Source organism: Schistocerca cancellata, chromosome 7 (genome assembly GCF_023864275.1).
Source record: "Schistocerca cancellata isolate TAMUIC-IGC-003103 chromosome 7, iqSchCanc2.1, whole genome shotgun sequence".
Classification (NCBI taxonomy): Eukaryota; Metazoa; Arthropoda; class Insecta; order Orthoptera; family Acrididae; genus Schistocerca; species Schistocerca cancellata.
This window is the reverse complement of record NC_064632.1, coordinates 138,316,755-138,338,091: the sequence shown is the minus strand read 5'-3', so window position 1 is coordinate 138,338,091 and position 21,337 is coordinate 138,316,755. Positions and strand designations below refer to the sequence as shown.

The window sequence follows — 21,337 nt, the reverse complement described above, 5'->3', positions numbered from 1 at the left end:
GGCAGCTTTACATTGAGGTCAGTGCCCACAGTGCTGATTGACAGCACCACCTCGAGAGAGGGAGTAACAAGTTATCTGATGTAATCCCACAGCACGGAACACTCATTCTTGTTCTGTTACGGTTTATTCACACACTCACTTGACTCTGCTCTCAGGACTCTCTTTATGTAATTGGATTTGGCCTGGCATTGTACTTTGACTTTGTATGGAACTTCAAAACTGTTTTGTCATTCAAGTGAATTTTCTTCTACATGCATAATTGTTTGTGGGTGTGTATGGTTACAATAGTAAGTCCAATAGCTTTAGAGATATGCTTATTATAATCCAGTAGCATTCTGGAAAAGATTTGCATCTACTTCTTGTGTAAAAGGTTGTATGTCCACAAAGATTTCATCATCATCATCAAGACTGATTATGCCTTTCAGCGTTCAGTCTGGAGCATAGCCCCCCTTATACAATTCCTCCATGATCCCCTATTCAGTGCTAACATTGGTGCCTCTTCTGATGTTAAACCTATTACTTCAAAATCATTCTTAACCGAATCCAGGTACCTTCTCCTCAGTCTGCCCCGACTCCTCCTACCCTCTACTGCTGAATCCATGAGTCTCTTGGGTAACCTTGCTTCTCCCATGCGTGTAACATGACCCCACCATCTAACCCTGTTCGCCCTTACTGCTACATCTATAGAGTTCATTCCCAGTTTTTCTTTGATTTCCTCATTGTGGACACCGTCCTGCCATTGTTCCCATCTACTAGTACCTGCAATCATCCTAGCTACTTTCATATCCGTAACCTCAACCTTGTTGATAAGGTAACCTGAATCCACCCAGCTTTCGCTCCCATACAACAAAGTTGGTCGAAAGATTGAACGGTGCACAGATAACATAGTCTTGGTACTGACTTCCTTCTTGCAGAAGAGAGTAGATCGTAGCTGAGCGCTCACTGCATTAGCTTTGCTACACCTCGCTTCCAGTTCTTTCACTATGTTGCCATCCTGTGAGAATATGCATCCTAAGTACTTGAAACCGTCCACCTGTTCTAACTTTGTTCCTCCTATTTGGCACTCAATCCGTTTATATTTCTTTCCCACTGACATTACTTTCGTTTTGGAGATGCTAATCTTCATACCATACTCCTTACATTTCGGATCTAGCTCTGAAATATTACTTTGCAAACTTTCAATCGAATCTGCCATCACAACTAAGTCATCCGCATATGCAAGACTGCTTATTTTGTGTTCACATATCTTAATCTCACCCAGCCAGTCTATTGTTTTCAACATGTGATCCATAAATAATATGAACAACAGTGGAGACAGGTTGCAGCCTTGTCTTACCCCTGAAACTACTCTGAACCATGAACTCAATTTACCGTCAACTCTAACTGCTGCCTGACTATCCATGTAAAGACCTTTAATTGCTTGCAAAAGTTTGCCTCCTATTCCATACTCTTGTAGAACAGACAATAACTTCCTCCTAGGAACCCGGTCATATGCCTTTTCTAGATCTATAAAGCATAGATACAATTCCCTGTTCCACTCATAACACTTCTCCATTATGTGCCGTAAGCTAATGATCTGGTCCCGACAACCTCTAAGAGGCCTAAACCCACACTGATTTTCATCCAATTGGTCCTCAACTAATACTCGCACTTTCCTTTCAACAATACCTGAGAAGATTTTACCCACAACGCTGATTAAAGAGATACCTCTGTAGTTGTTACAATCTTTTCTGTTTCCATGTTTAAAGATTGGTGTGATTACTGCTTTTGACCAGTCTGATGGAACCTGTCCCGACTCCCAGGCCATTTCAATTATCCTGTGTAGCCATTTAAGACCTGACATTCCACTTTATTTGATGAGTTCCGACTTAATTTCATCCACCCCAGCTGCTTTATTGCACTGCAATCTATTGACCATTTTTTCCACTTCCTCAAATGTGATCCTATTTCCATCATCATTCCTATCCCATTCTACCTCGAAATCTGAAACATTACTGATCGCATTTTCACCTACATTGAGCAACTCTTCAAAATATTCCCTCCATCTGCCCAAGGCATCCACAGGATTCACCAGCAGTTTTCCTGACCTGTCCAAAATACTTGTCATTTCCTTCTTACCTCCCTTTCGAAGACTGCTAATTACACTCCAGAATGGTTTTCCAGCAGCTTGACCCATAGTCTCCAACCTGTTTCCAAAGTCTTCCCACGATTTCTTTTTGGATGCTGCAATTACCTGTTTGGCTTTGTTTCTTTCTTCAACATAACTTTCTCTGTCTACCCGGGTTCTGGTATGTAGCCATTTTTGGTACGCCTTCTTTTTCCTTTTACAGGCTGCCTTGACTGTATCATTCCACCAAGCTGTTTGCTTTATTCTACTTTTACACACTACTGTTCCAAGACATTCTTTAGCCACTTCTAGTACTGTGTCCCTGTACCTTGTCCATTCCTTTTCCAATGACTGTAACTGACTACATTCAACTAACTGGTACCTTTCTGAGATCGCTGTTATGTACTTGTGCCTGATTTCCTTATCCTGAAGTTTCTCCACTCTTATCCTCCTACATATGGACCTGACCTCCTGCACTGTCGGCCTCACAATCCCAATTTCACTGCAGATTAAATAATGATCAGTGTCATCAAAGAATCCCCTGAATACACGTGTGTCCCTCACAGCCTTCCTGAATTCCTGATGTGTTATTATATAGTCAATGACAGATCTGGTTCCCCTGCCTTCCCAAGTATACCGGTGAATGTTCTTATGTTTAAAAAAGGAGTTTGTGATTACTAAGCCCATACTGGCACAGAAATCCAAGACTTGTTTCCCGTTCCTGTTGGCCTCCATATCCTCTCCAAATTTACCCATAACCTTTTCATACCCTTCTGTTAAATTTCCAATCCTGGCGTTAAAATCACCCATGAGCAGAACACTGTCCTTGTCCTTTACTCTAACAACTACATCACTGAGTGCCTCATAAAAACTATCCATCTTATCTTTATCTGTCCCTTCACAATGCGAATATACTGACACAATCCTAATTTTCTTGCTAGACACTGTCAAATCTATCCACATCAGTCGTTCGTTTACATACCTTATTGCAACTACGCTGGGTTCCATTTCTTTCCTGATGTAAAGCCCTACACCCCATTGTGCTATTCCTGCTTTGACTCCTGACAGGTAGGCCTTGTATTCTCCCACTTCCTCTTCTTTCTCACCCCTTACCCGAATGTCACTAACAGCTAAAACGTCCAGCCCCATCTTACTTGCAGCCTCTGCCAGCTCTACCTTCTTCCCAGAGTAGCCCCCATTGATATTAATAGCTCCCCATCTCATTACCATTTGTTTGCCAAGTCGTATCTTAGGAGTCCCTGGTTTGTCAGTTAGAGGTGGGACTCCGTCACCTCCAAAGGTCCGACGCATTTTGCTTTGATTGTTGCCAGCATCATATTTAAAGTACCAGGGAAGCAGGTTGCTAGCCTTACTTGCCCCGAGTCCCATTGGGTTTTACCCCTAACGGCTGAGGGACTAACCGGTGGATTTGGTAGTCTTTGCCGTATGAGCACAAAGGTGACCACGACTCAGAATATGTCCAAGATGCCCAGCCTTATTCCAAAGTTACTGGTATCCCGACTGTCGGGACCACTTACTTGCCACTCATACGTTGCCTGTGGTTCATGAACTAGGACATGACTACAGGAACCCACACCATGAACCAGATTTCATAGTGATAAAATTACAGAGACTGGGGTTTATACAGAAGCATTCAGAAAATCATTAATCTGCCACAATAACTGTACACGGAATGTGAAAAGAGGGAAGGGCAAGACAAAGAGGGCTAGTACTAGCAAGTGGTGGTGGCGGTGGTGGTGGTGGTGGTGGTGGTGGTGGTGGTGGTGGTGGTGGTGGTGGTAGCAGCAGCACAGCAGCAGCAGCAGCAGCAGCAGCAGTAGTAGTAGGAGGAGGAGGAGGAGGAGGAGATGGAAGGGGACGTGGAAAAGAAAGATGAGAAAGGGATGCAAATAATGCAGGAAAAAAATATCTTCAGCCAGACACAATGCTGTGTGTGTGAAATACTAATGGAAAACCCACCAAAGACTGTCAACATCTTTCTGTATGTGTACAAACAAGAAATAAATAGAATGAAATTTTCACTCTGCAGCAAAGTGTGTGCTGATATGAAACTTCCTGGCAGATTAAAGCTGTGTTCCAGACCAAGACTCGAACTCAGAACCTTTGCCTTTGGTGGGCAAGTACTCTACCATCTGAGCTACCCAAGCACGACTCACGACCCTTCATCACAGCTTCAATTCTGCCAGTACCTCGTCTCCTACCTTCCAAACTTCACAGAAGCTCTTCTGCGAACCTTGCAGAACTAGCACTCCTGGAAGAAAGGATATTGCAGAGCTGTGATGACGGATCATGAGTCGTGCTTGGGTAGTTCAGATGGTAGAGCACTTGCCCATGAAAGGCAAAGGTCCCGATTTCGAGTCTCGGTCCAGCACACAGTATTAATCTGCCAGGAAGTTTCAAGAAATAAATAATTCAAAATACTGCCACAGAAAATGCAGATTTCATTAACAGATATACCTTTACTAATACAAAATTTGGTCTGATCAATTAACAGTTTACCAGTATCATCAATACTCATGACAATCCAGCTATTTATATCAATGTATATTCTGTGAAGCAACGGTTCATATAAATCCCACAGCATTCATTTGAAACATATTAAGAAATAAAATACAACTTCTTAGTCAAAATGCACATGCTGGTATGGTGCTACATCTACATCAGTATTCCTTAAGTCACCCAACAGTGTGTGGTGGAGGGTACTGCTAACAAATCTCTCCCTCCCTGTTCAATTTGTGAATGGTGCACAGAAAGAACGATTGTTGGTGAGCCCCTGTATTAGCTCCAATTTCTTGAAATTTCTCATTGTGGCCATTTGCTGAGAAATATGCGGGAGTAAGTACTATGTTGTCTGACTCTTCCCGGAAAGTACTCTCAAAATTTCAGTAGTAAATCTCTGTGTGATGCATCACACCTCTCCTGTAACATCTGGCAATGGGGTTTGTTGTGCATCTCTGTAACGCTCTCACACAAACTGAATGATCCCGTGATGACATAAGCCAATCTTTATTGGTCCCCCCCCCCCCCCCCCTCTACCATCAAGTATATCTCATATCTAGTCACAAATCTGGTTTGATACTCAGCAAGCTCATTTTTTATTCCCCCTCTCCACACACACACACACACACACACACACACACACACACACACACACACACACACACACACAAAAAACTGTCCTATAACCCTCCTTGAGAACAGGAACAACCTGCACTTTTTCCTGTCATCACGTACGCTTCATCACTCCAGCGAAATACAATGAACTGGTCCTAGAAGGGAGGAAGTTCTTTGCCTTTCCATTATTATTATTATTATTATTATTATTATTATTATTAATTTTATGGCCTTCATTGGACCACTCTAGTAAAAAATACAAAGTTGTAAACAAGTTGTTACAAAGGGATACAATCTGGTTCAACAATAACTTAATATGATATTAAGGTAATATAATTATTAGATACTATTCTTATATGAAAGGTGTTTTGATCTTCTGTCTGCCCAATATTTCTTCATTCTTTCAGATATTTTCTCTCTTTCTTCATCTGAGACAACTCTTCCTGTACTACTTTTATTGATTTTCATTTGTAGTCTGGTTTGCGGGTCTTGCAGTATTCTGGTTTTCTCTGTCTTGTTTTTTAGGTCATCTACTGTAATTTGGAGTTCTTTTATATCTTCCTTAATTTCTGTGATCCATTTAATGTCACTCTTGCTATTCCACAATTTTTGTATTATTTTTTTACTAATTCTGTTTTCTGGAGTTCTCATCAGATGTCCAAAGAATGAGATGCGTTTCTTCCTGATTGTGCTCATGACTGGTTCTATTTTCTTATATACTGTTTCATTTGATGCTATTCTCCAATGTCCATTTATTTTATACTGTTTATTTATACATGTCCTAATTATTCTTCTTTCTATTTTTAGTATTCTGTCAATTTCTGCTGTATTAGTTGTTTTGAAGATAGTTTCAGCTGCATACGTTATTTCTGGTTGTGTAACTGTTTTATAGTGTTTAAATTTTGCATCTATAGATAGGCTTTTTTGTTGTATGTAGTTTTGGTAATGTAATTTGCATAGTTCAGTTTTTTTTTTATTCTATTCTGCCATGAATGCTTCTCATTTAGATTGTATGTTATTATTTCGCCTAAATATTTAAATTTATCAGCAATTTTGATTTCCTGTTCTCCTATTGCAATTTTGTTTGCAAGTGGTGGATCAGTTAGCATAATCTCCATTTTCTCAAATGATATTCTAAGGCCTACTTTCTCTGCTATTTCTTGTAGTGATTTCACTTGTTGCCTGGTTTCTTGAACGGTGTTGGCTAGGAGAGCAAGATCATCAGCGAATCCCAAGCAGTTTAACCTAATATCATCTTTTGCACTCCATTACTAAGTAATTGTACTGTCTTTTCTATTCCATGATCAACCATCTCAATTTCTGCAATTTCGATGTTCGTACAGTAATTGAAAGGAAGAACTATATTACACTCTTCCACAGTGAAACAGTGCCGGAAGACCGAATTCCATATTTTGGCCTTTTCTGAGTCATTTTCTGTTTCAGTACTGTTATGGCTGGCGAGTGAGAGGACAGATGACTTCAAACTACGTAGTCATTTTTGTTTGGGGTTTTTAGTCAGATCGGCTGACAAAATCTGAGTCACTGAACACTTCCCCCATTGCTCTCCTCATACTAACATTCACTTACTTCATCACTCTCTTGAACCTCTTAGTTTTCATAGCAGTTTTCTAATACGGCTATTAAACAACTAGTCTAAGGCATAGTGAATGACATTTTTGAATTTTTTTTTTTCATTTTTGCCCCACTTCATCATCTTCAGCATTGAATATTTGATGATATCTACTCAGATACTCTGTAATTAATATCCTGTCACTTTTTCAAAGCAAAAATATTTTCCCATCTTTCTTCACATTCCTTGTAATACCCATAGTCAAAGATGCTGTCACAGCCTTATGATCACCGATACCCTCCTCTACATCAAATAATTTGAGAAGTTTAGGTCTGTTTGTTGCTAGGAGATATAAGACATAACCTTCACAAGTTGATTCTTTATCTTATCTGCTCAAAGTAATTTTTGGACAACATATTCAGAATAAAGGTGCACGAATCTCTGTCTCTGGCATCAGTTTTGACAGCATGACTCTCCAAATCTATACCTGGCTGAGTTGAACAGTCTGACCAGGAAACATTCACTAAATTCTAAAGGTTCTCTCTAAAGTGTTCAACCTTTATAGTCTCCAACACAGGTGGTCAATGAAAGTGTCTAAGAACAATTTTTGACTCACCTTTGATGCTTAACTTCACCAAGATTAATTCATACTCTGAATCCATGTTACTCTCATGATATTATTGCATTCTTTACTGAAATAAATACGCCACCACCAATGGCAACTAACCCATCCTTACCATAAAAATATTAACCTGAATTTAGGATTTCATTGCTATTCACTGTTGGTTTCAAACAATTTTCTGTTCCTAATGATCTCTGAGCATTATAACCTTCAATAAAGAGATAATACTTATGGGACCTAACCACAGATGCTCCTACAGTTTGCTAGTATCATATTAACCTCTTCTATTTTTGATCTGCATGGACGAGCATTCTCTGACAGTAAGGTGACAAATGTATCTTCAGTTTTGGTGGGAAATTCATCTCTGATCCAAAGGGGACTACTCAGCTAAGCAAATGTATATGGAATATGATGGTATCCTCCGGAAAAGGTTAACAGAAACAGAAAACTTGCATCAACAAAGCTTGAACTAATCCTGAACTTTGATAATTGCTTTACTACTTGGGAGGGGGGAGGGGAAGGGGGGACTTGAACCAGTAACTGAGTGAACGTAATGTATAATTACATTTTTATTGCTCCTGTCAAATTTTCTGTTTTCATAATGTTAATTCACACAGGGTTTTGAATAACATGTTTATAACTTTCTTGCAATTTACACTGTATGAAACAATGTTTGTGGAGAGAACACTGATGTAATTGACAAAAAATGATTCTGACATAGCGGTGATCTTCAAATAATGTTTGCAAGTGTTATGTGGTCAACTTTCTTAAGCCATGGGCACTCTAATCAGGAGGTCTGAACCAGTAAAAATCTGAACAATTCATGGTGCTAGTGCTTCGTTTCCTGCCAATGCCAAGCTCTCTTAGTTTGGGGGCTGACGGTGATAATTCTTTCAATAGAAGTCGGAAGAAGAAATGACTTCAGGTGAACGTTCACTTGTTTCTTGATAATACCTATACTCTGCAAGCAACCTTACAGTGTGAAGTAAAGGGTGCTTTGTGTAACAGTGTCACTTTCCTCTTTTGCTGTTCCATTCATGTATAGTTTGCAGGAAGACTGATTTAAGCCACTGTGTATGCTCTAATTTCATTAATTTCATCTTCAGGGCAATCTCATGAGATGTACTTGGGAGGATGCAGTACAGGGTGTATCAAAAAGAATCATCCGATTTGGCACATCTATGTTCTGAAACTAATTAACATATACAATGAATTTTGTTTTTTGATGGAATGGGAAACTCAAAAAGCTTTTTTTCATATCTCTTCATAGGTGTTCAATATTCCCCCCCTTGAGATGCACAGCATGTGTCAATGAAGTATGCAAATTGTTCCAATACTGCAGCCAGCATGTCTTGAGTTACAGCTTCCACAGCTGCTGCTGTGCACTGTCTCAGTTCATTCATTGTTGTTGGTAACAGAGGCACATAAACAGTCTTTCATAAATCTCCACAAAAAATAATTACATACAATCAGGTCTGTTGACCTTGGAGGCCAGTAATGTAAAGCTGAATCATCTGTTCCAGTGCAAGTGATCCATCATTCAGTAATCCTCAGATTTCAAAATTCCCACACTTTCAGTGGCCAGTGTGGCAGTGCCCCATCCTGTTGGTAAATGAAGTCGTTTGAATCAGTCTCCAACTGTGGGAAAAGAAAGTTTCCAAGCATATCAAGGCATGTGCTTCCTGTAACAGTGTTCTCAGAAAAGGAAACTGGACCATATACCTTTTCCCGTAAAACTGCACTAAACACATTAAATTTTGGAGAGTTCCTCTCATGTTGTAGAATTTCATGTGGTTGTTCCATACCCCATATTCTCACATTATGATGGTTCACCTGTCCATTTAAATGGAATGCTGCCTCATCGCTAAACACTAAGTGTGAAGAAAACCGTCATCCTCCATCTTGCCAAGAACAAAATTACAGAACTCCGCACGTTGTTGTTTGTCACCTTCATGAAGAGCTTGCAGCAGCTGAATTTTGTACGGTTTCATGTGTAAAAGTCAACACAACACATGCCAGATGAACATTGGGGGCATGTCGAGCTGTCGAGCCACGTGGTAAATGGATTTCTGCAGATTCCTTTTGAAACTACGGTGGATGCATTAGACATCTGTTGACACTCACGGACGGCCCGGCGATTTGCATTTACACAAACAAACTGTTTCTCGGAACTGTTCACGCCATCGTCTAATGCTCTGTGCTGTAGGAGGATCCACACAATACCTAGTACGAAAATCACACTGAACAGTTATTACCGACCCTTACTGCGCAAAATGTAGAACACATAAAGCTTTCTGTTGTCCTGACAACAGTTTTATTAGAACTGAAGTGGGGGCACACTGCTGCTACCTAGCATGAACCATGAAAAACTTGAGAGTTTTCTCTTTCCTACAGTACATTGTTCACAAACATATCTTAAATAACATAATAGTTATGATTATTTTTTAAATCTGATGATTCTTTTTGATAGACCCTGTATGTTGGTTGACTCTTCTAGGAATATACACTCTTGGTACTTTAATGGTACACCATACTGAGATGCAGAACACCTCTCCTGCAATGTGTGCCACTGGAGTTGGGTGAGCCTCTCCATGACACTTATGTATCAACCTGTAACGAAACTTGTGCTCTGCTTAGGATCTTCTCTATTTCCTCTACCAACCTTAGCTTTCAATTACTGTGTCCTATGCAAAAAGCAGCATTATTGTGGCCATGTTGTTCCAGTGTTAACTTAGCCATGTGATTAAAATCATATGCAGAGGACATCAACTTTCAGTATTTGTAGTTGATAATATAGTTTTGTTTGTGGTTCATATACACACTGAACACACTGTCACCTGTTAGTATACTGGGACCAGTAGATTTCAACTGACAAAGATACTTCTGTGAACCATTGTGTCAGAAGTTAATTGTGTGCACCGTGCAGTGTTGTTTGTAGCTCTGTGTACTGATTGACGAATTGTGTTGCTAGCTGTTTCTCTAAGTAGATGTTTAGTGTTCTCTTTCACAGATTTAATATATGAAATATTACAACAAGAAATAGGAAAACTTTTTCAATGGAAGAGAATGTGGAATGTCTTGAAAGAATTTATGCATGCTGCGGAGCATTCACAGCATTAACACAAAGTTTAGGGATATCGATGTCTATGCTAAACACCGTAACCAAAAGAAAGACTGTTTCAGATAGTACTTGTAAGTAACAGTGGGTCAAGTTCAAATAACATTAAATATCCCACTTATGCATGGAGAGGTGCATCAAACCAGTCTCAGGACTGAAGACCACAACAACAAATCCCATTTATTCTAAATATGCAGAGCCAGAAAAAAAATCACAAACAACAGCATGTTGATGTGCAGAAATGGTATAGCAGTGGTCAATATGCTTGGAATTGAAGACTTCTCTGCATCTCAGGGGTGGATAGGAAGGTACAATAAGTGGTACAATCTGCTGTACAAAACTGCATGCAGTGAAGGAAACAATTGGAACACAAAAACTTTTAGTGAATGGTAAAAGAACTTGTAAATCAGTATAGACCTAAGGACATCTTCAACATAGATGAAACTGGTCACTCTTTCAGTGCCCTTCCAAAACAGACATTTACTTTTGAGGCCAATAATTGCCCCAAGAAAGAAACACAGTAAAGTTTGCCCTACAGCAAGGCACTAACACTGATGGCACTGAAAAATTAAATAGTTTGTGACTGGAAAAAAAGTTGCTACAAAATTGTAATGAATTACAGCGTCAAAAACAAAGCATGGATGAATTTGCATAATTTGAGAAGCAACCGCATGCCTTGACGCAAGAATGGGAACCTGTAAAAGGAAAATTATCCTGTATATGGATTGTTAACCTGCACATCCAAAAAATATACATTTAAGCAATATACATTTAGAGTTCCTGTCACCAAACTGCACAAACAAATTGCAGCCTTTGGATTTGGGCAAAAATGCCTTCAAAACTTATTACAGGAAAGCCATTGTACATAAATAGTTTGATGGATGCTCCTGTGAAGTGCTAATTTTAGATGCTTTGCAATATACTGCCAAAGCAAGAACTGAGATTGAGAGAGTCCACCATCCCCATCTACTTTTGGAAAGTGAGATACCTTCAGGCAGATGAATGGAACTGATCTGACATACCAGGTCTTGAGTAATAATATGGTACTGGCAGAATTGAAGCTGTGAGGACAGGTTGCGAGTCGTGCTTGGGTAGACCAATCGATAGAGCACTTGCTTGCGAAAGGCAAAGGTTCCAAGTTCAAGTCTCTGTTGTCCATGCTGAAAGTATCTGCTGAAAATAGACTGGCTTCCATATAATAAAAAAATAAAAGATGACAGTGAAGCAACTCAAGGAAATAATAATAGTGAGGTTCCTGCTATTGCAGATGTAAATGCAGCAGTGAAGAGAGTAAAAAAAATATATTAGTGCTGCAAATGTCGATGTCAAAGCTTTACATTGTGTTTATCAACTGGAAAATCTTATTGAATGAAATTCAGAAAACAAAGCAATGCACAATTTTGATTTTTTGCTAAAAAGTACGACTACAGTACCTATTGTTCATTATGTAAGGCCACTCACATTAAATGTCAGTATAATAAATAAAATGACTTATTATTCTTTAATAAAGATTGTTCTTTAAAAACTACAGCACGATATGGTAACACCCCCCCCCCCCCCCAATGCCTTGGTTGTGGTGAGAGTTTGATCTATACTGTAGCCTGATGTCTGGTTTAGGTTTGAAAATGACAAATGCTTGAGAGTTGATGAAGTTAATGGATGTGGATGTGAAATAAGGCTATAGTGACATACTGAACTATAGCATAGACCAATATCTGTGTTTGCATGTCATATGTAAAGCAATTTGCGGTATTTCACAAACTTTTCATTACAAATTCTAAAATGGCTAGGTAAGTTCAGGATGCTATTTTCAGCCACTGATGTTACTTTTCCCAACACTTTAGCAGGACAAATTTCACTAAAAATTACATGTTTTCTAACACTTAAACTGAATATTTTCATAGCACGCAAGCATAAATATGACAACAACCAAATAAGACACCTCACCATCACAAATGCTTAAACCAACATGTTGGCTGCTCAGTTTGGTACTATCTGCCTCCCTCCAAAATATGTCCTTTTTAGTGTGATTTGTTGTGCTAAAGTGTCAGGAAGTAGAGGTATGAGTAGTAGTAGTAGTAGTAGTAATAGTAGTAGTAGTAGTAGTAGTAGTAGTGAGGGATTAAGGAAGAGGGTCAGCTTCTTGAGTAAGTTGCACCATTTAAAAAGTAATTTCCCACATTTCATGTTTTCCCAAATTTTACATTTTTTTAAATCACTTGAATACTGTAAAACATGGGTTTCACTGAAGTTTGTCCTTTAAAATTTACATACCAATCACAGTTTTGAAATGGAGATAGACCTGGTTTTTCAAAACAATTACAATGAAACAAGTCCTCTGTCCCGACTTCCCTCACCTGGAGACTCCTGATGGTGTGAGGGTGAGGCTCTTGGGCTTCTCTTTGCCTTCTCTCTTCTCTCTTTATCCCTTTCCCTCTCTTGTTGTTCCCTTTCACGTTCCTTCTCTTCTTCACGAATTCGCCTGTGTTCTTCCTCCAGTTTCAGTCTGCAAAAATTGTTCGAAACAATCTTTGGAAACACAAAAAGCTACAATGTTAAACATCAGGAACTTAAACATTCAAAAAATGACAAGTGTAACATACATTTGCAAATTTGATATATAAAAGAAACCATACAGCCCATAATGTTTCTTCTCAGGCTTTGTTTCGTCCATTATAAAATATATATTACAGAAATATAAAAGAAAATAAAAGGAAAAAAATCCTACACGAGTTCCAGTTTTTATATCACACACCCTTGATTTGAATTCTATCAAACTACTTAATACATCTGCAGAGTATTGCTAAAATGACAGTCACACTTTTAATAAATCATGTAAAAAAAAGCTATGACAAAAATCAAGATGCAATACCTTTCAAGCCTGCAACAGCAGCAGATATGAAAATTTCACAACCCCGTAACATTACTAGTGTGTCCTGAGCAGAAAAATGAAAAAAGCTGTGTTCATATTTTAGTAATTGATTTTCAAATGCTCCATTCAACTACACCCTTGGAAACAAACTTTTTTTTAAAGAAGCCAATGATAATTTGTTTAAATAGAGTTCAACAACTAAGTTCAGTGATGCACCAAAAACATCAGTTTGGCAGAGGGGGCAACCTTATACCAAAATTACGTAAGGAAAGTCAACCAGCAACGATACATATAAAAGAAAATTTTCAAAGATCCACCACAAAATATTTGATATAACTCAACACCCCCCCCCCCCACCCAAAAAAAGTCTTGAGTAGTTTCCTCACTGAGTACATACTAAAAAACTTACTTAAAACAGCTGCCTTACATAGCTAAAACTCTGTAACTGGAACTTAATCATACGTTCAAGGAAATAACAGTTCTAAGTTAAAAACCATTAGCAGTAACATATCTCACCGCTCATGCATGCCTGGTGATATAACTCCAAAGGGTGTTGGAAGCATATCAGGAGAATACCGTGGCAGCCCATAAAGGTAGGTTGTAGGAGGTAGAGGTGGAAATAATGGTGAACGTAACATTCCACAACGCTCCAAGCATAGCTGTCCTTCCAGGCTGGAACATAATGAAAAATAAATATGTATTTAGTCTATTACATCATATCCTGTGTCATCATAATAAGTACCATCAATAGCATTACCAAAGAATAGCTACTAGATTCGGAGTCAGTACTTGGAAAAACTGACAGAGGAATTAATCAAAGGTTGTGTAATGCATAAAAGTATCCTTCTCAATGTTTTTACTGTAATGCACAAATGTTATTGCAACAGCTCTAAAAGCTCCAAAAACCTGTATTAATGCCTGTGTGTGTGTGGGGGGGGGGGGGGGGGGGGGCTTTTCTGAAGAAGGCTTTGACCGAAAGCTAAATATGTAACTGTCTTTTCATTGTGCCTGCCTGAAACTCAATGTGTTATCTTTACAGTGGGTAGCAATCTATCCTTTTCCTAATATTGTTGAAATTCCAATCTGGAGTTTTCACACATATTGTCGACATTCAAACCTGGAGTTTTCATACAATGTTGGACATTTTAAGTTATGGAATAAAGAAAGAAACAAACTCTTATTTACAAATCTATATGCAACTTACCCACCACTTTCTTTTACGTACATGTATCTTACTCCCCATGAGATTCTGTACATTTTTCACCACTCATCTATGGCACAGTCAATAACAGGGTGTATATGCAGACAAGAAAAAAGAATTCCCAGATTTCCCGGTTAAAAACGCGCTTCTTCCCATGTCAAAATACCCTCCTTCAAAGGTGAAAAATACGCTTTTTCTATGATAAGTGACTTGGAGCTGTAAAAATATCAATCCTCTGAATGGTAAAGGTTTTATATACCAGCGTGAAACCTCAGAGAACAAAAACTCGGGGGGGAGGATTAATTAAGGAAAGATATGTGATGATATAGTAATATTTTCATATTACTAGAGGTATGCTGCTTATTTTTTTATTCGTGAAACATCACATTAGTTTATGAAGCATTGAAATCGAGACTGAGATGCACTTATGTAAGCCAGTCATACCTCATGTCACGTGTTCTCACCAGCCAATGACTGCAGATATTCAGAGCGTAGGACACGCCACATACATAGCCAATAGCAACATCACTGTTAAGTAGTGTGAACACACAGAAGTTAATGGCTTAAATTAATGTACATGTGTAGCTACAAGAAAAGTTAAACTTTCACATATAACATTGGTCGTTAAGATTAATAAGCTGCAAGAAAATCTAAGCTTTCACTTATAATATTCGTCTTTTTTTGCATGTGTTACACTTTAAGATACATCATACAAAGTGCCAATAAAATTTTCAATAATGACATTAATATCTGGCCTTTGGGGCTTGAAATTCTTATAAGTGGCTAGTCCTCAATGAAGTAAGTTTTAGGTAAGAGTCAAACGCTCTGTGATTTAAGAAATTCATTGCACATTTACACACGTAACATAATTCATCTTGTGTAAAAGGAGATTTACTTTGAAACTAATGCTTTTTCAAAGTGCCATCCGCAATATTTTCCCATGACATGTTTCAGTAGTTGCCAGACAGCACCAGAAAATAGGTGTTACTGCGTGTGGGTAGCTACAATGACATAGGAAGCCCATATGTTCGTTCATATATAGCATTAAGAGATTTACATGATGTCATAAAAGAATTTCGTAAACCATACTAAAATGCATAATTCAGCTTAAAGTGCACATTCATATGTCCAGATTAACAATGAAGTAGGCCTCAACCTGGTATTAAGCTTCTCAGTGTGGTTTTCAGGATAAAAATTTTCTTGGAGTACCAACACTGTATGTTTGCTTCTTTATTATGGCATAACGCCATGCGTACCAGAAGATGAAAATGTGCACTTGAAATTCAGTGAACAGTTGAAACTAGCCAATAGTGTGGAATGAAACACTTTGTTCAAATAAATTGGCTGCCTCTGGGGAAAAGATTAATAAAAGCCACATTTATTTAGCAAACCAACAAAAATAACTTCATTGTTGTGCAAGGCAACTGACTCCCAAAAATGTGCAAACAAAATGAAATCAGAAAACTGAAATTAATAATGTATGTTAGTTTTCCGTAATGTTGTGAATTTATTTTAATTGGCTTCACAGCTCCCAACCACAGAAATCCGTTTTGTTTTCATTTTTCATGTGAGAAGTGTAAATGAAGAGGAAATAGCAAAATCACTAAACGTAAACGTGGCTTATGTGGAGACTAACCCCCTCCCCACTACAAACCGGACTGCTGTGTGCAAGTACAAATCTGGCAGCTTGGGTGTGCCAGAAAAATTCTCCCTGATAGCATCTGGCTGCTTGTTGCTACTGCTGATACAGCTAACAGCCACACTTCACTTAGCCGGAAGCGGGAAAAGGTACTGCCCATACGCAACTCAACAGCGCATGCATGTGAGCCTGCGGGCACCTGCTCAAATGAACTTAACGTAAACAGTTGTGATTTCATGCTCATCGGAAGCAGTTTATTGTTATGAAGTATTTCATAGTCTTCGTCCTAAAACCTTTGACACACTTCGTTGTTTCAGTTTTTAGCAGACAAAATTACAAAAATTTAACTGAAGACTAAAACAATGAAAAATTTCTGGGTTTTCCCCTGTTTTCTCCCGGATGAAAAAATTCCTGGGTTTTTTCCCAAATTTCCCAGTTGTCCCGGAGCATATACATCCTCAATAACTACACATAAAATCACATATGCAAAACAAGTTTTACTTCAATAAATAATTTTGTATGCCTTACCCATAGGGGTGCTGCAAATGTGTGGGGTACAGGCCGTGGTGATACTGAGCATAAGCTGTTGCAGCAGTAGGATCCAAGGCAAATGCAGCAGGAGGCAGAGGTGGGGGCGGATGTCCAATTCGTGACTCCTCTGGCCGATAAGGTTGGAAACCACTACGTGCCAACATTGGAGCAGCTGAGGACTCGGGAGCAGGTGGAGCGACAGCACTGCTTCCAGCAGCTGTACCTCGACCACCAAAGACTTCCTCTCCTGGTCTTGAGGAGCTACCACGAGATGATCCATGTTGCTCATGAGATGTGCGTTCCTGCTTGACAGGTGAATAGTTGTATTTAGTTGAAGAGTATCATTCAGAACAAAATTATACTAAAACACATCTGTTAGCACAAGTGATATTTAAAGAACAGCTCACTTTTTCTGTCAAGCAGGATCAAGTGAGTACTAACAAACTGAAAATGATAAAACATTCAACAAAGACATTGTTTACACATTTTCACTCAGACATTTATATACAACTTCATATCATTCTACCATCCTCTTGCAATCACAAAACCATAGAAAATTGTGGAATCCAAAATACAAACAGGTGTTGCAAGAATGTATTTGTGCTTACAGATTTTATCAGTCACATGAATTACTATACATTTTTAAGCCTCGTGGATGATTTTGAGTTCGCTGATACTGTGTTACCTCAGACTCTAGCTCGTGTGGTTCCAAGTGACACACAGACAAAGAAACAATCTTCCTGATTCTGTGCTTGATTAAATTTTTGATGTTCAGAAATGAAGTTTAGGGTTTAATATGTTATCAGAAACAGAGCAGGAGGAGCTAGGAAATCTTTTGTATACATCTCAAGTATTTGTCTCAGACGATTCCAGTAAACCATAGAAAACTTAAACCTGGATGGCTGATGAAGAATTGAACCTCAGTTCTACCCTCTACCCTCTGGAACACAAGTCCAGTGTCTTAAACATTGCACAACATCACTCAGTTTTTATGGTTGGAGTTCTATCTGAAACATGTTATGGTATTATTTCATATTTTGATATCTGAATACACACTCTCCACCTTCTTCATATTTATAATAGTTTCTCTTTTACAAATTATAAGACACCAAATTTTGACCGCTACCCACCATAAGAATTAATGCTGCCGTTTGATGATGTTGGCTCATAATGCAGTAAGGAAGTGTGTAAACAGACCAGAGACAAAAAGAGAATCATTCTAGCAATGATATGGGCTGCAAATGGGGAAATCCACTTATGTAAGTGACTGACAAAGGGCATACTGTTACATCCGAGTGCCTGGGGACAAGCATCTCAGAAACATCGAAGTTGATCAGTTGTTTGTGCGCTACTGTCATAAGCGTCTATGGAAAGTGATTGAAGGATAGTGAAACCACGAGTACGCAACAAGGTGTTGGACATCCATGCCTCATCACAAAACATGAAGTCAATGGCCTATTAGCTATGTACAGCAGGAGAGGCAGAGTACAATCCTGGCACAGGCACAAGTGTTTCAGAGCACATCATTTGGTATACACTGCTGAAAACGTGGCTTCACAGATGATGACCTCTAAGTGTTCTCACATTCATCCAATGACAATGCTAACTGTAACTGCAGTGGAAACAGGATCATTGAGATTGGATCGTGGATAAATGGAAATGCATCTCCTTATCAGAAGGATCATGTTTTGTGTTACACACTGTCATAACCAGATACACCTTCACCTAAGCGAATGGCTGCTTGAAACCTCCCCTGCACCATTGTTGCAGGCTGGTGAGAGTAGTAGTATGCTATGGAGAACATCTATCTTAGATTCCAAGACACCAGTGTTAGTAGTTAAAGATACCATGGCAGCAGCAAACATTATTGTAGACCAGCTGCAGCCATTCAAGTTTGAGAACTTCCATGATGGTGATGGAATCTTGACAGTGAACTCATGCTGATGTCTTTGCCTCCTTATTCACCAGATCTGAATTTGATTGAACACATCTGGGACACTATCATGCGCCAACTCCACGACCGTGAACCACCTGCTCATAATTTACAGGAAGTGCATTAACTGTGCATAGACATCGCATGCCACATATATCCAGAAATGACCTGTGCATTGACATATGGTGTCACATATACCCAGAAATCTTGCAAGGACTTGACAAAAATATGTGCCTTGTGAACTCATTGGAGAACAGCATTTCAAAGGTAGACCAACACACTATTCCACAAGTGATCATAATGTTTTGGCCCATCAGCTGATGCAAGTTGAGAAATATGGCATGGAACTTTTAGAACTGAATTACAAATAATAATAATAATAATAATAATAATAATAATAATAATAATAATAATAACAATAACAATAATAGAGGATATTGGGAAAGAAAGAGTAAATGTGACTAGGAATTTACAGATATATGTCAAACATAAGATACATGATGTAAGAGGAAGTAGAAGAAGAAGAAGAAGCAGAAGAAGAAGAAGAAGTGAAGTTGCCCACTACGAAGAAAATTTATACGAAACAATTTTTATGTAGTTGCCTCTTTTTTCTCTCTCATTGATCTGATGGATGGACATACAAGAACAACATGCGAATTAAGTGGTACACTTATCAATACATTTGAGACATTGAAGATCTATCAACCAGGATATCTCTTGATGGATGGTGGAAAATATGATATGTGAAGAAGAAGAAGAAGAAGTGAAGTTGCCAGAATGGATGAGTAGGTAATCTACTGGGCTCAGCTTCTAAGTTAAGATATATTCATGACTAATTTCAGAAGACAATTTTTCAAGTGTGTGATTACAAGAAGTACATGTATTTCACATGTTGTACTCTTGGCGTAAGTAAGTGGCATGTGAAACGCTCTTGCACAGTGTGTCATTATCAATATCTGGAAATTGTACAGCTCTATCAGACCGACTGAATCATCCAACCACTTGATGGTATTCTGTTCATCTCTTTGAGCACAGAACCCCAATACACCTTGATACATACCTCAAACAACTGAATGTTAGCCAAGAGGAGAAGTCATTTTTGTCTTTCTGTTCACATTCATGAAACTGATGACAATAACTGTACAATACTTACTCAGATCTGAAAATGAAGAGAGAAAAAATCAGCTGTGTCGTTGAAAGAGAGACCATCCTGGCATCTGCCTAGAATGATTTACAGAAACCACAGAAAATGTCAATAAGGGTGGTAAGACTGGGAATGAAAGTACGTTTGTATAAAATAAGAGTAAAAAATTATGGTCCCTCAGCGAGCTGCTCTCTCACAATGAAGGTAATATTTAAATGAAACCGGTTGCAATCATCCCCAGCCCTACTGCTTTCAAAGGCTCCCAAACAAATGCAGCCCATTGATAACTTACTTATTTTTGTTTTCTAGTACGCACTTCATGTCATCTGTGTAAAACCTGCACTCCAGGGAGGAGCCAAGTTGCTCAAATAGCTTTCACAGCCTCTGTCCTCACAAATGGCTCAAAAGTAAGCCGCAATGTCTTGAATATCAGATTGTAACTATTCATGCGTTCTCACTGTTAATTTGTAATAAAATATTGTTAAAACTATTTATTGTAAACCTTTCATTTTTGGAATCAATTGATTGTATTATCAATACGAGCTTATTCATGAAGACTTCAACAGGATAAATGAATCATTAATATGACATACGTATAGAAAATATAAATGATTAGAGATGAAAAACAGATACAAATGCTCGACGGCACCACCTGAGTAGCATACAAGCCTGGTAAGTACTGTGTCAACCAACTGTAGTACGTTGGTCTTGTTTTTTATATGTACTTTGTCATACACTAAAATAGTGTTAGAATTATTAGTAAGCAACATGATTCATTCCAGTGAGATGCCCATATATTGTGATTGGTCATGATTTGTCAATAGATAAATCAGCTGGACCTGGAACTGTTGGGTTCATCAAAAACATGTAAGAGTCACACTGCCTTGTCAACACAAAATGATACCACATAATTAACCACACACTGAAAACTGTTATGAATCATCAGCTTGCATTAACAGGGATTTTCATTTTATGAAATTGCTTCTCATAAAAATATAATGTCATTACTGAGATCAGGAAGTTATACCTGTTGCTATGAACAGTAAGCACTCCCACCAACAACTGTTATTGTACATACACCATTGCTGGCTTGATTTGGGCCCTTTCTAGAGCTATGCTGTAATATCATAACTTCCTGCATATAACTAAGAAAATCAAAAGCCTTTCTCACAGCACAGCTGATATGTTAGCAGATCACATAAAGAGCACTGTGTATGCAGTCCTCGTAACACCTCTAGCAATCAAAAGTAACAAACTCGAGACCTGCACTGAAGCAGCCAGGTAGGAAATGAGAAAAAGTTCAATTTTACTTAGACTGGATTCTGCCAGTAGCTCTTTCTTTTACGGCAGAGCAAATAGTCATTAAAACACAGATTTCAAGCCAGTTATTTGGCTGCTCCAGTTTGAAAGAATCTAAGGAAAAGCTATAAAAAAAATTTAAAAATTAAAATTTGATGGTTGTGAT

At 38.5% G+C, this 21,337-nt stretch overlaps 1 protein-coding gene across 1 annotated transcript in view; it reads right to left on the bottom strand.

Annotated features, from left to right (window-relative positions):
• The window catches only part of LOC126092585 (protein piccolo), a 650,406-nt gene that overhangs the window by 55,061 nt on the left and 574,008 nt on the right, over positions 1–21,337 (bottom strand). Inside the window, exons 11-13 of the mRNA XM_049908272.1 lie at positions 16,793–17,097; positions 13,941–14,096; positions 12,910–13,058 (exon numbers count right to left, since the gene is read on the bottom strand). Of these exons, the coding sequence (XP_049764229.1) occupies positions 12,910–13,058; positions 13,941–14,096; positions 16,793–17,097 (610 nt within the window). The remainder of the gene's footprint in view (positions 1–12,909; positions 13,059–13,940; positions 14,097–16,792; positions 17,098–21,337) is intronic.